Raw genomic sequence first — 15388 nt, forward strand, 5'->3', positions numbered from 1 at the left:
ATCAGTCCATTGTATGGAGGGAGGAATTCAAGAGCTCCCGTGAGGGAAGGGTTAGTGAGTACCTAAAACTATCTAGTTCTCTGCCGGGAGTTTTCAAGGGAGAAAATATTGTTAGTGTCTAGTGCAGGTCCTGGAAACAGTGATACCACCAGCAGTCCTTCGGAAGGCAAGTCATGCCTTTGCAGTTGCAGAATACTTAGGTATCTGCCTGGGTTTCCTACGATGGGACAGCATTGAGTACAAGTAGTTTATCGGTCGCCAGCCCTCATGAAGAACTGGCCAGAAGACTATATTATAGTCTTAGGAACCAATAATCTGTTTTCATCTTTAGTGCTGATGAGAGAATTTACAAGCCTAGGCCAATGTTAATTGTAAATCATAAATCTATAGTGTCTGATGTTAACATAGGTTAGGATGCTGCAAAGGCCAGCATCTTGAGACACAGTCTTCCTTCCCCTATCTCCCAAGACATGTACACAGAGAAAGAATGAGTAATTTACATAGGGCACAAACTGTATCAAAAGCAGGACATTCGTTTCCAAAACTGGGCTCCTCAGAGACTCAGGTTACCAGGAGCTGTGGTGCTGCCAGGTAGGATTGGGGCGAGGGGCAGGTGATGAGGAAGACAAGGTAGGAAGACTCCTGCTTCTTCTAGGAAAGCTTTACTTCTGACACATGACTCTTCTGTAAAAGTGTTTATTTGAAAAAAGGTTTTGCTTCCCCCAAAAAGGTTTGAAAGCCAGTAAATTAATGGGTCTGGGTTTGAAGCCTAGCCTTGCCATGTGCTGGCTATGTGGCCCTATACAATTTTTTAAGCCTTAGATTTCTCTATAATGCGGCTGACATAGGTTAGGGCAGCCAGCATCTTTGCACATGAAGTCTTGTTATGAAAGTATATATGTGAAAGTGCCTGGCCTTCGGTCATGACTCAGAAGATAGTACTGACAGATGAAGTCTGTCAGCTCCCCCTGTAACTGCTCACAGGCTGAGCTCTTAGCTCTGTTCTGTTTACACCGCTAGGTCCTTTCTCCATACTGGATCTACCATCTCCCTAGCACGGTATCCTCTTCTTTGTGTCTCAATTCAACTTTTAGGCACTTGATTTCCTGGTACCAAGAATCCCACTATATTTTGGAAGGTCATCACTCCAGTTCAGTGCTTAAATATTACTCAGGGAACTTCCATATACAATCTCTCATCTATCCTCACAACCTCATAGGTGACAAAATCCAGGCTACCAAATGTTACATGACTAGCCCAGAATTTAGTAAGTATTGCCCCAAACTAAATTCAAGTCTCTTGACTTCTGATTCTTTTCACACCAACAAATGCCAGAGATCTAAAAGTATACTCTGCATCACAAAGCCCCAAGTATTTTTGAGGCATTTTTGGAAAATGTTTTCTTTGGGCTTATAAAAGTGGGTCTGAGAAGAAATTCTGAATGTATTCTGAGTCAGCAGCAGCAGGACCTTATAAGAAAGGCATCTAAACAAGATGGAGTTAAAAATGACAGCATTAAATAGTGTACCAAAGCCACAAAAGTAAAGGTGGCCGCAGGCTTCCAACCCTTCCCAGTCACTTTCAAAATTGGCAGGTCCAAAAATGAGCCATTTAGCCTGCCAGTTGTTTTAATTAGGGTCAAGCTAAATATAATAAAAAGAGGAGGCTTAGTGAGCCTCATAGGTTCCAGGAGACTCTGGACATCCAGAAGTACCAAGGCAGGGTGAGATGATAAAGCAGCAGTTCCCTAAATGTTATCTGTGGTCTTTTGGTGGGGTTAGGGAGAGGGCATCTTTTCAGGGGTCTGCATGGTCAAATGTATTTTCATAATAATGCTAAACAGTTTTTTCTCACTGTGTTGATACGTGAACTGATAGTGAAAAAGCAACGTTGGGTAAGACTGCTGGTGCTTTTACAAAAATCAAGCCTGTGGCACCAGAATGTACTGACAGTGTATTTCACCACCGTATACTCACAATAAAATAATAAATTTAAAAGCCAGCTTCATTTAAGAATGTCCTTAATCAAGCAGTAAAATAATTTTATAAAATCCTTGAGTAAATCTTTTTAAAACTGTTACAAAATGGGAAGTGTGCATAAAGCACTTGTGCTGCATACGAAGTACGATGGTTGTCTCAAGGAAAAGCACTTGTGCGACTGTTTGTTATAAACCGAACCCAATCACCTTTTTCATAGGAAACCATTTTTTCTGTCGCAAACTATGTTCAGACTTGGGTATTTAGTGTGCATTTTCTTGAAAATGAATGAACCTGCGACTTCAAAGAAAACAACTGACAGTGATAAAATTTTAGCTTTCAGGCCAAAATAAGAATTTTGGGGAAAACTTGCTTGTGTCTGCTACTTTGAGCTTGACTGCTTCCCAAAACTTAAGATATTTCTGATGTAGGTAATATTAACAGTGGTGATGTTTTGATGTTGTACAATGAAGTGTGTCCACATTTGGAAGATCCACGTAACTCAGTGAACCAGTATTTTCCAAATGACTGATGTGAGATATTTCAAAATCATGCAAAGGTAAAAAAAGATCCATCCTAATTGCCAAGATACACCAATGGATTTCAACATAAGAGTATCAAAAGTTCATTGATATGGTTTCAAACTCCACATTGCAACTAATCTTTAAGAAACTTCCACTTGCTGAGTTTTGATGTAATATCAAAGAATACCACGATTATTTGAAAAGGCTATTAAAATATACCTCCCTTTTCTAACTGCCTATCTAAGAGGCCAGAGTTCCTTCAGATATGTATTTCAAACAACAAACAGACTGAATGGAGAAGCAAATGCGAATCCAGTTAAATTCTGTTAAGCCAGACATTCGATTTGCAAAAAATGTAAAATGACACTTCTAACTTTTCGTTATTTTTGAAAATAGTTTTTTCATTAAAATGCTATTCATGTTAATGTGTAATAGTTTTATTATATTTTTAATGTATTAGCTTTAACTTCACATATAGTAAGTATTGATAAATATAGCCTGTATAAACAAAAGTTCTTTGGAGTCCTCAATAATTTTTAGAGTGTAAAGTCTTTTTGAGAGTCTCTTCAAAAAGTTGAATTGCGGAGATAAGGTTGTAATGCCATCTACTGGCAAGGCCTGAAATCACTGCCTCTCCTGAAATCCCAGCTTCTACCAAACTGTTTCCGCACCTACATCCAAATACTTCTCAAAGGTGCTTTTCTATGAGACTCAGTCATGGGGGGTGGGGAGTTGGGGGAGACAGTTCTGCTACTGAGGAGTGGTAATATTCTCAGTAGCCTCTCTTAAGAACTTAAACCAGTGGTTACTAATGTTGGCATCTGTGGTGTAACTATAGTGATGATTTATTCTAGTGTTTTGTTGTTCATTTGCGACTCCTCAGAGCTGTGTCTCTTCACAGTGTAACAGCCCTTTCTTCTTCAGCAACATCTGTTGCTGTAAGAAGTTTTCCTCCCTTACGGGGGACCTGCCCATCTGGGCTCCCTGAGGTTTAGTCCTTGGCCTTAAACATGTGAACGCTCTAGGGATTTTGTTCAGCCTTTAAATTGCCTGTGTGGGCTGAATCCAATAAAGAGAAGAATAGTTTGGAGGAGAGGTTTTTTCCTTACTGTGACCATTCCTAAGAGTCTCTGCTGTGAAATCATCCGATAAGAAACTGAAGCCATTTGAAGCTTTTTCTCCCCACCTTCCTCTTTTCAACATGCTTCATTTTCTTGGTGACACTGCATAAAATACTGATTGAAACTGCTGACGATGTGAAAACTTTACTTTTGTTTGTAGATTTTAAATGGAGGGACTCCAGACATTCCTTCCAGCGGCCTACTACCAGGGCAGGCTCAGGAGAACCCAGGTTATCCATATTCTGATAGCTCTTCTATTCTTGGTAAGTAGCATTATTATTCATTTCCAATGCAAAGAGCTTGCAAAAAATCATGTGGCATGAAGTCAGTTTTAAGAACTGAACTGGAAAAACAAACCAGTTCTAGGTAAACTTGATAAAAACAAAGTAAAGGTTTAAAATTTGTTTAAATCTTTACTTCAAAGTTTAGTTTAATGGTTGGGTTCTCGCTGGGGTCCAGGTCTGTCCCTCGAACTCAAGAGGCTACAGCGCCCTGGACACGGGCTTTCTCCCAATGTGTGGAACATAATCTCTTTGGAGGGAGAGACATGCAGGTTCAGATAAAGCCTAAAAGGGTCATCAGTAAGCATTTCAGAGGGTATTAAAAGTCATTAAGCCAATGAAGAGTTTGCTTCTCCCACCCCACCCATCTTTTTCTCTACTTAGCTTTCTAGATCTTTTTTCCCCTAATCTCTATCTTCCTATTTTGTTCCTTCTGTAATAATTCTCTCCTTCTAACTGGTTATATCAGAATATTAAAATGAGGTCAACTCATACTTGATACTCTTCATTGAATTTTAAGTACTTTCTTCTTAAAAAGTTGGGTCTTCCCTCTGAAAAACACCAACGTTAAAAAGAAATATGGCAACCCCCCCCCCCCCCAAAAGCAGCCTCTCTCATCCTTCTCACCCTACTGTTAGGTATAACGTTCTTATTAAGTGTGCTTAGGAACCGCTTACTAAAGTTAAACGTGCTTTGGTATTATCACTGACCAGTCTTCATCTCTTTGCACAGGTGAGAACCCTCACATAGGCATAGATATGATAGACAATGATCAAGGCTCAAGCAGTCCCAGTAATGATGAAGCAGCAATGGCTGTCATAATGAGCCTCTTGGAAGCAGATGCTGGGCTCGGTGGTCCTGTTGACTTTAGCGACTTGCCATGGCCGCTGTAAACACTACATGTCGCTTTGGCGACAGCTACAGTATCAAAGTGCATTACTGATGGAGTTATACAGTCTGTGAAGCTTACCGGATAAGGAGAGAACAGCTTTTATGAACTGTCTTCATAAAAGCCATCTCAGAGCCATTGATACAAGTCAATCTTACTATGTGTAACTTCAGACAAAGTGGAACTAAGCCTGCTCCAGTGTTTCCTCATCATTGATGATTATTGGGCTAGCTGTGGATAGCTTGCATTAATTGTATATTTTGGATTCTGTTTGTGTTGAATTTTTTAATCAATCATTGTGCACAGAAGCATCATTGGTAGCTTTTATATGCAGATGGTCATTTCAGATGTATGGTGTTTTTACACTACAAAGAAGTTCCCCATGTGGATATTTCTTATACTAATTGTATCATAAAACCGTTTATTCTTCCTTGTAAGAATCCTTTACTATAAATATGGGTTAAAGTATAATGTATTAGTTAAATATTTTTAATAAATGTTTCCCTTGTTCTATAAATATTGTTCACATTTCAAATAATTAGAAAAATCCTACGGGGAAAAAAGTGCCACAGGGCTGGATCATCAATTTTCCATGGTGGGTGTTTGTTTAAGGATGAGCCACACCAAAAGCATTTACAGTGCTCTTCTGGCCTTCATGACAATTCTAGGGCATACATAATGTCCCTGTGTTACTAGTTTAGCTGTACTGTATTTTTGCTATACTGTAATTTCAGTTTCTGTGAGAGCAAAGAAAGATGTTCCTGCTTAAACACAAACTGCAAATCCTCTGAAATTTTACAAAATCAAGATTAGATAGAACAGACTGGCTTCTCTAATGTACAACTCCTCTACTACTCACAGCTGTATGGCTTCAAACAGTAAGTGACCCTGGACCCAAAGCGCCTAAATACTTCTTCTGATTTCTTCATGAATTGGGCCACAGAATATTAAAAAAACTAAACCAAAAACATTTTCATGAAAAATTTGCTAGGCAGAACATCACAGTATAATGGAGAAAACACTGAACTGGTGTCAGAATTTGGCTCTGAAACTTAAGGTTACTGTAGGACCTAGTAAAGGTATTTCATCCTTCATATCAGGTTGGGCTAGAAAATGAAAATATTCCCTTTTCAGCTCTAACAATGTTTTGGATTTATAGTTTATTTTATAATTAGCAGGGAATATAAGTGCCTCATCACACATATACCAAACTGGAGTTCCTTGAGCTACCTGGTTTCTAGTTATACTGACACCAACAAGACAGGATATCTGCTAATTATGAGATGGAAAATCTGGTCAAGGTGGTTATAAAGATCAGAAACATTAAAACAATGGAATTTTATTTTGATGAAAAATGAGTTTACAATCATTTAGTAAATGAAGAGCAAACACTTCATCTTCCTATCCCATAACTCAAAAAAAATCATTAGTAAATAAATATCTGTGAACAGATTAAGGGTAAGGCAGACTGGATAATAAACCACCTGATGTTCACACTCCCTGCATGTGACTCACTTGAAAAGGATGAAAACGGCACTGGAGATAACTGATATGGGCATTGAATCTCATCCTAATCATTCAAATAAGCCCAATGATACTCACTTTTTGCTCATCGTGGGCAGCAAACTATACACATTTCACTGAAAGAATACTTTGATAGAAGCACTAATTTAAACTATATTGTGCATCACAACTATAAAAATGGCTTGAACAGTTCCACGTAACCACCATATATAAAGTGCAACTACATAATATTCTACATTTTATCTGGGGTGTGATGAATATCAACCTAGACTGAAAGTACCCCAGCTGCCAATTTCCGCCACTTCTGAAAAGATCTAGATGTGTGAAAAAGGACTGTCCCCCAAAGAACCAATTCCACAAACCTACCGGTAAACAAATACATTTATATAACTGGAACCTCAAGATGCTAGAGTTGTACTCACTTAAAGAACCATTCAGCTACCTTTGGTCTTTAGGGAAGTCTACACTGCAATATCCTAAGCATCTGTGCGTCTCACTGCAGAGACGGCCCTGCAGTGCAGGACGAGGAGAGTGCAGCGTCACTGCGAAGAGTAGCATGCTGTGGTTTCCAGCAACATCACCATCACAGCATCGGATTCTGTGCGTCAGGATCGAGGTCATTGTTGCTAGAAGGGGGATGGATAGGGAGAATATCCAGCTCATCCACTTGAGGAGTTGGGTGCATGACCACCAGCTGGTCCTGGGGAATGTCTGCGGCAGCTGCTGCAAGGTTGGTGATAGATTTGCTCTTTACACACTGAAAGTCTACATGCCGACTCTTTCCTTCTTCCTTCTCCCAAGACATTCGAATAAAGGGCCTTTGGACATAGTTGTAAATCACTTCTGGGCGGCCCCCAGGCCTTTTCTTTACTTTTTCTTTGTAGGTTGGATAACCTGAAGGAGAGGGAGGTTTTAAAAACTGAGGATACGCGCACACACACGTGGGTCCCCACATTCCTCACCCAATTTAACCTAAAGAGGGTTACTGTAGTTCTTGAACAAACAAAGAAGGGAATTCAATATTCTATCCCCTTGGTCATTAGTTCAACAGCAAGAAACTGAAATCCTACTGATGTAATTCACAAAACCTCCCACCATCCACCAACTACCAGAATAACATTCGGAAAGCATGGAGGGGCTGGGTCCCTAATACAATAGTATGTAATCTAGTGCATCATGGGCTCTAGTTGTATATCCTTAATATCCCCGAACCCTTCCCTTCGCAGGATTATCTGGCCTCAAGGCCTGCAACTTACTGCAGTATTAGCCTTCTACTTTTGTGTGTGTGTGTGTGTGGCACATGGGCTTCTCATTGTTGGGGCCTCTCCTGTTGTGGAGCACAGGCTCCGGACGCACAGGCTCAGCGGCCACGGCTCACGGGCCCGGGCGCTCCGCGGCATGTGGGATCTTCCCGGACCAGGGCACGAACCCGTGTCTCCTGCATCGGCAGGTGGACTCTCAACCACTGCGCCACCAGGGAAGTCCCCATAGCCTTCTACTTTCTTTAAACATAAATCTCATCTTCTGGGTTTTTCTTTCCTTTTTACTGTTAAGTGACAAGGAGCCTTAGAACTCTCCAGCTTCGCTAATTCCAGGTACTTCTGCACCTAGGTCAGCAAAGCCAATATTTTAACCCCTATATCATTTAAATGTTACTACTCTCAACAACCAGGCAGTTCATTTAGATTGGCAATGGACAAATTGCCAATAGCCAAAGCAGCTGTGGACAAAAAAAAAAAAAACGTTGCTTGCCACGTCAGTAAACAAGGATGTTGCGGCCATCAAGCCATCAGCCACTGCAGCCACCCCCACCCAAGGATGCTCCTGAGGGGAATTCAGGATGGAGAAAAACAGGATACTGGCCCTAGACAGTTAAGATGCGTATCAAAGGAATAACTGCAACAGGCCTAGACTCCTGCATCTCCCCAAACACAGAGAGGTGCTAAAATCATTAACTCGAGATGTCTGTTTTTTGTGATGAGCAGTAATCTTCTGATTTTTTTTTTTTTCCAGCAAAAACTCCTATATATCCTGGCTCCTCCCTTACCTCTTTGGAACAGTTTCTCAGAGCTGTCTGAGAGGCTGTATCACAGGCTATAGTCCTCAGTAAGGCCACCAAATAAAACATAATTCTGAACATTTAGGTTGTGCATTTTTTTCAGTCAACACAGCTTTCCCTAATTAATTATATCTTCTTCATCTTAGATGATAATCACTGAAGAGTAACAACTGGTAACAACCATCCTGGTTTTGGAAAAATTTCAGTCATTTACTAGTAAGGCAATTTCTCTGAAGACATACTTTCCTTAGATACTATCAAAAGTTCCTTCTCTCCTTCCCACAGCATGAATTGCTAGTTTAGACCAAGTACTGGCAAACATTTTCTGTAAAGGGCCAGACGGTAAATATTTCAGGCTTGTAGGCCATATGGTCTCTATTACACCCACTCAACTATGCCGTTGTAAAGTGAAATCAGCCACAGACAATACATAAATTAATGAGCATGTCTATGTTCCAATAAAACTTGATTTATAAAAAACAGGTAATGGGCTGGATTTGGCCCATAGGCCATAGTTAGACCATAGTTAGAATCAGAAAAAAATACAAAGGCCTCACATAGTAGGGACTCAATTAAGGATTCTTGCATAGGAGGATGCTATGTAGGCATCGTAGGTAGCTAGTATATTTAGCCACGTGTGGCGTGTGTATGTGGTTGAGGTGAGGGGGAACAGGGGCAAGGACTAAATACCTTCTAAGGACCTTCTGTAGAATGTCTTCTTCGTTTCATACTTCCACTGAATTACCAGCTGAAGGGCAGCAGTAGAGATCAGAAAGGTTTCTACCCTCTATTATTCCCTTGTCCTTGATTGCTTTTGGACTATTAAAAGTCTTTAAAATTCCCATCTCAGTGTATTCCACTCTGCCCTCCACACAGAATCACCACTCTAACACAAGTGTAATCATATCACATCCTTGCTTTAAAACTACCAATGACGCCCTCATGCTTAAAGAGGAAGGTCCATCTTCCTCAGCACAGTATATAAGGCTTTATTTTTTACAATCTAGTTCCAACCCACTTGTCATCAGGCTTCAGATCAAATAACTGCTCCCCTGCCCACTCATCTAAAGTAGCTCCCTCCAGTTACCTTCTCTTTAGCTCTGAAAGGAAACAGCTAAATCCCATTGTTTGCAAAATCACAGAAGAGGGGACATACTGGTGAAGCTAATGTGTCCTCTTTTTTAAGCCCAAAGTTTCCTCCCCTTCCCACAAAGACCCTGTTTCTGGTCATTCTTCCCTATGTCTCAGCAGCCCATTACAGCGATCTCCAGAAGTTTATCTGGTCATTGATCTGAACACCACAATCTTCGTTATCACCATCACAAACACAGAAATTACTATGTGCTAGGCCCTATTTTAACTCATTCTGCCCTCACAATAACCCTATGAAGTACTTATTAATGCTCCCATTTTAGATGAGGAAACGAAGGCAAAGAGAAGTAAAGTGCCTTGGCCAAGGTCATACAGCTATTAAATCATAGGCTCTGAACACAAGCAGTCTTTACCCTTTACTATGGTATGCCAAAGAAGATATTTTGTTTTTAGTAAGGACACTTTAAAATAAAAGAAGCATCTGACAAAAATTCATTTAAATCATAAAGTAAAAAGCAATCTAAAAAGTATGCATTTAAGTAAGATGAAGTACATTTGCAATTCAATTTAATTTGAAAATAAGCTATTATACTTTAAGACACTAGAAAGCTACTAGCACTGTTCTTACATGAATTTTCAGGAAGTACTAGATTTTAATTCTGTTGAGCTTTGATCACGATTACTACTTAGGCAAAGAGTCCTGTCAGTCTTACGGGAATATACACACATGCGTGCCAAACACACTACCTGGGCTTAGTCAAAAATGCATTAAGTCGGGCAATGGCAGAAAAGACAAATTCATATCTCTATATTGCTAGGGATCTTATGGAATGAATAATAATTTCTAATGGCCTTCTATTTATCATCTCAGAAAAAGGAAGCTGATTGTTGTTATTTATATGTCTACTGCATGAGCATTCAGTAATCATTTGTCTGAATTTTTAAATATTCAAACTATATTCTCAATGGGATCCAGTTGTTTAACCTTGCTTTTTTCAAAAGAAAATTAATAGAAAATAGTGAAAATGTCTTACCTTCTATTCCCAATCTAATCTTCTTAAGACCCCTCTCCTTCAAAACTGATTTGGCCACATCTCTGTTTTCAATGTACTTGAAAAATCTATATAATTTTGTGCTATAAATAACTGGAAACAAAGAGACAAAAATATTTTCTTACTAAAATCAAAGTACTTGGAGATGACTCAAGTTTATCTTGATCATCAAAGGGGCCTGACAACCCTAAAAGCCCAAATAATGGATGCAGTGATGCCAAAGGATGACTAGCCAACATGACAGGACAATTCAGTACAGTTAATACATAAGCAAATGTCTACATAAGTTGAAACAAGAAAAGCTTTAATAACCAATCAGATAACCCAATCCATAGGAAGAATCTCCTTCTGAAAGATATATCATATACAAACTTATTGGAATGGGATCTGCCCCAATTTCTTCAAATAAAGAGAACCAAAAAAAAGGTATCAATATCACATGATTATCAAGCAGGCAAAGTAAAGGACTTTGCTCTGATGCCTCCAAGGCCTCATCTGGAGGGGAAAAAACTGCCTTGTCAGAAAGTACAAAATGGATACATCTTGCATTTCATGGATTGAGCAACTATTAATAACTCCCCCAAAACAAAGGCCCACCCCACAAACTGTTTTCCATTCAGGCGAACAGTCCCATTTAATATTGATGTTAAAAATGGCAGATTCGAGCATGTTCTGCCTAGGTTAGTCTGTTTAGAGCAAACTGGCTTTGCAAAGGACAGACATTCCACTGACAACATGTTGAGTCTTCCAAATGTGCTGGGCACTTCAGGGAGTTAGACTGATGGACCTTCCTCGCCTTCTCTCTTTCAGGTGAAGTTATCTCCCTTAAAAGGTGAACTGCAAAGGTTTTTTCAAAAAAAGAAAAACACACTCACAAACCAAACATGCTGGTTTAAGAGCCAATAAAAGGAAAAAACGTATACAGAAGCTACTCATGGAGTAAATTTGTGATTATTACCACATCCTTAAGACTACTGATATTATTTTAAGATAAAGATTTTTTGACATCTCAGAATGGGTGGTGTTATAATGTCACATTTAGGAAAATCAGGCTGAAGAGACTATCTTATCTCTGTCTACTCAAATGTATCTTCTTTACATTGGAACATCTTGGCACAAAATGAAACATATTTATAGACAAATTGAGTAAAAATGTTTCCAGTCCTTTTAAGCTTCAATGTTTAAGGTAAGAAACAAAAAACAAACCAAAAAACACTGAAATGAAAAGCTCAATAACTAAAAAGGAAAAGCCCAGGTCTATTATTATTCCTGTATCACTGTAATATCATTTCTGTGCTCTACAGCTGGCTCTACTCTCTCGGAGTCAAACTTTTTGAAAAGTAAAAGTTTGTTCATTCCTTTTTCTACAAAGGAAATGATTTAGTGTATTTCTTCTGATTTTTGGTAACCTTTTATTTTTCCTGTGCTTTGTTCAACTTTTTATTTCACATATTATAGAAAACCACTGTCAGCAAAGAGCCTAGGAATAAGGAAATAGTAGCATTTTATTATTCTAACTGTCCACAGAAGAGTCAGAATAGTCGTTCAAGTGTATCATGCAAAGGAAATGTCTCAATGTAAATTCTGAAAAGCGCTAAGATAACGTAATCTAATGAAAATCTTTAGAATTAAAATAAAAAAGAATACCACTTAGTCTGCTTTATTTTTAGAAAAGGGTAAGTAAAATGGAAAAATCAGAGCTTAAAGGGCTCCATACTTTCTATAATCCTGTACTTTTTACTTAAACCCTAATCCTTACCGAGTCAACACAGACTGGAGGACAGAACAAGATGTTGGGCTATTTTACCTAGCTCCTCGAATCAGTCTTTTAACTCTTTTTCTCAATCTATGAAGCTGTTCAAAAATACTAGATTGGGTTCACCATGAAAACAAAACCAAACCAATATGAAATAAATTTTCTAACAGAAAAAAAAAAAAATCAAAAGGTTCTAATCAGAAAAAGTTTGGAAGCGCAGTAAGAAAAAAGTTAGTCACTGCTGCTCAAGATGTGCCGTTTTGGTCAGAAATACCTAAAGTTCCGCAAAGCTTTTCGGAAGGGTCACTGTATCCTCCAGGAACACTTATGACATTAAAAAAGGAATGTCTTAGAACTTAAAGTCATCTTTGCAATCACTGAGTTGAAGCTTCTCATTTTATATACACATAGTAATTCATCTAAAAAGAAAACACTTATTTTTTTATTATCTACTATTCCAGGATCTACTTCTCTTGGATGCTTCTAAATGCAAAGAAAAAAATCATTAAGATCCAGATACTCAACAAAAAGCAAACCATTTCTGTGCATGACATGGGCGGGTACACTTTTTCCGTGAAGGGCCAGATAGTAAACACTTTGGGCTTTGCTAGCCATGCGGTCTTCATTCCAACTACTCCACTCTGCCATTGTAGCGCATAAGCAGCCACAGACAATACATATAACTTTGTTTATAAAAACAGGCAAAAGGCTGGATTTGGCCCACAGGCTGTAGTTTGCCAACTCCTGGTATAAGTAAGAGTTCAACATACTTTCTTTATAAAAACTGTCCTTTGATCAATATTGTAAAAGATAAAGAGAAAATCTGTGACGATTTGAGAGAGAAAATATGCCACAGGACTTACTTTGTGAATATTCTTCTCCCATCTGTGGTGGATACTCTTCATCCCAATCAACCACATCATCGTCTGTAAGCACCACTATGTGGCATTCACGTTCCCCACTCTGGGCACTAGCTACCATGAGAGGCAGAATCATTTCTTCCAGGTAAAATTCGAACTGTCTACGAGCACCATCATTTGATAACTCATGCATTAGGGCACCTGAAATAAAAGCCACAAAAATATCTTCACTTTGGGGGTGACTGATAAGTAAAAGAAGAGCAAAAACAACAAACAAACAAAACAGCAGAGTAGTTCAGCATCTACTTCGGGATCCTGTAGACAATATAGTGGTTATTCTTTAGTCAACAAAACTTTGCCCAGGAAGAGTTCTTATGGAACTGTAGAATCTTACAGCAAGAAGGGCCAATTAAAGCCATCCAACACAAGCCCCTTCATTTTACACATCATGAAGCAATCTGCCTAAGGTTACAAAACTAATTTGCACAATCAGAATTACATCTACCCTCCAGGGTATTTTTTACTACATAAGTTTGTCTTCCATCAATGTATGCAGTTATATCTTAAAGTATATCCTAAGGATATTTTTTCAGATTATCCATACGAAATAAAATAGCCCCCATATTCCATCTCCCACATTTTCTTTCTCAGAAAATTATTTACAAACAACACTGATATTACTGTGTAGGAAGAGGAGTGAGATGAAAAGGGTCAACTGGCTTTGGGATAAGGATGGTAAAAGGTCAAGCAAAATATAGCACGGTACAGGAATTACATTGCTTATGTGACCCTAGAATTGAGAGGAATGAAAGATGCACTTCACTTGATCCTTCTTAAGTACAGCCATAATGAACAACATTAAGTTTCCAAATACATAGTCACAAACTCACCTGCACTGACCTAATCATTTTTATTTTATTCCTATTTCAATGGCAATGTCCTATCTCTTATCTAAGGCTCTACCATCACAGGAACTACTGGGAGGGTAAGAGAAGACACTAAAACTCAAATCTGTAGTCTCCCAAATTAGAGCTTTTTTCCCCCTACAACATGTTGTCTAATTATATAATAACTATTAATATAATACATGATTAAATAATTATAATATTATGATTTAGCCATGTCTCTCTCTAGGCTGGCTACTTCCATTATGATTTTTAAAATTCCCTTTACAGTCAAACTCCTATATATATATAAACACATTCTCTTTCCCCTAACTTCTGAACCAATTCCAATCTGACTTCCACACTCACTACTCAAAAGAGCCCTTGACATAGTCTCCAAATGACCTCTAGATTGTTAAAGACAATGAACATCTTTTTAAAAAACTTTTACTGAAGTATAGTTGATTTACAATGTTGTTAATTTCTGCAAAGTGATTCAGTTATACATATATTCTTTTTCATACTTTTCCATTATAGTTTATCACAGGATATTGAATATAGTTCCCTGTGTTATACAGTAGGACCTTTTTGTTTATCCATTCTATATATAATAGTTTGTATCTGCTAGTCCCAAACTCCCAATCCTTCCCTCCCCCATGCCCCTCTCCCTTGGCAATCACAAGTCTGTTCTCTATGTCTGTGAGTCTGTTTCCGTTTTGTAGATATATTCATTTGTATATTTTAGATTCCACAAATAAGTGATATCATACAGTATTAGTCTTTCTCTTTCTGACTTACTTCACTTACTATGATAATCTCTAGGTCCATCCATATCGCTGCAAATGGCATTATTTCATTCTTTTTTATGGCTGAGTAACATTCCAGTGTGTGTGTGTGTGTGTGTGTATGTGTGTGCACGCGTGTGCACGCACACATACACACACACACACGCACACCACATCTTCTTTGTCCATTCATCTGTTGATAGACAACATTTAGGTAGTTTCCATGTCTTGGCTATTGTAAATAGTGCTGCTGTGAAATAGGGGTGCATGTAACTTTTCAAATTAGTTTTGTCTGGGCAAATGCCCAGGAGTGGGATTGCTGGATCATATGGCAACTCTATTTTTTTTTTTTGAGGAACCTCCATACTGTTTTCCATAGTGACTGCACCAATTTACATTCTCACCAACAGTGTAAGAGGGTTCCCTTTTCTCCACATCCTCTCCAGGATTTGTTATCTGTAGACTTTTTAATGATGGCCATTCTGACAGGTGTGAGGTGGTACCTCTAGTTTTGATCCGCATTTCTCTAATTAGCAATGACCAGCATCGTTTCATGTGCCCACTGGCTATCTGTATGTCTTCTTT

At 38.6% G+C, this 15388-nt stretch overlaps 2 protein-coding genes across 13 annotated transcripts in view; one reads left to right on the forward strand and one right to left on the reverse strand.

Annotated features, from left to right (window-relative positions):
- BMAL1 (basic helix-loop-helix ARNT like 1) overlaps positions 1–5000 on the forward strand; it is a 104017-nt gene extending 99017 nt beyond the window's left edge. For 9 of the 10 annotated variants that reach the window (XM_065881803.1, XM_065881804.1, XM_065881805.1 and 6 more), the window contains 2 exons: positions 3782–3884; positions 4635–4795. In XM_065881803.1, the coding sequence (XP_065737875.1) occupies positions 3782–3884; positions 4635–4795 (264 nt within the window). Of the gene's footprint in view, positions 1–3781; positions 3885–4634 lie in introns of all 10 variants that reach the window. The other variant, XM_065881807.1, reaches the window with a different exon arrangement.
- A 1099-nt stretch (positions 5001–6099) lies between these two features.
- BTBD10 (BTB domain containing 10) overlaps positions 6100–15388 on the reverse strand; it is a 70528-nt gene continuing 61239 nt past the window's right edge. For all 3 annotated transcript variants that reach the window (XM_065881857.1, XM_065881858.1, XM_065881856.1), the window contains 3 exons: positions 13138–13335; positions 10501–10611; positions 6100–7209 (listed from right to left, as the gene is read on the reverse strand). In XM_065881857.1, coding sequence (XP_065737929.1) covers positions 6899–7209; positions 10501–10611; positions 13138–13335 — 620 coding nt within the window. In that variant the 3' untranslated portion in view covers positions 6100–6898. The remainder of the gene's footprint in view (positions 7210–10500; positions 10612–13137; positions 13336–15388) is intronic.

Source organism: Phocoena phocoena, chromosome 8 (assembly GCF_963924675.1).
Source record: "Phocoena phocoena chromosome 8, mPhoPho1.1, whole genome shotgun sequence".
Lineage (NCBI taxonomy): Eukaryota > Metazoa > Chordata > Mammalia > Artiodactyla > Phocoenidae > Phocoena > Phocoena phocoena.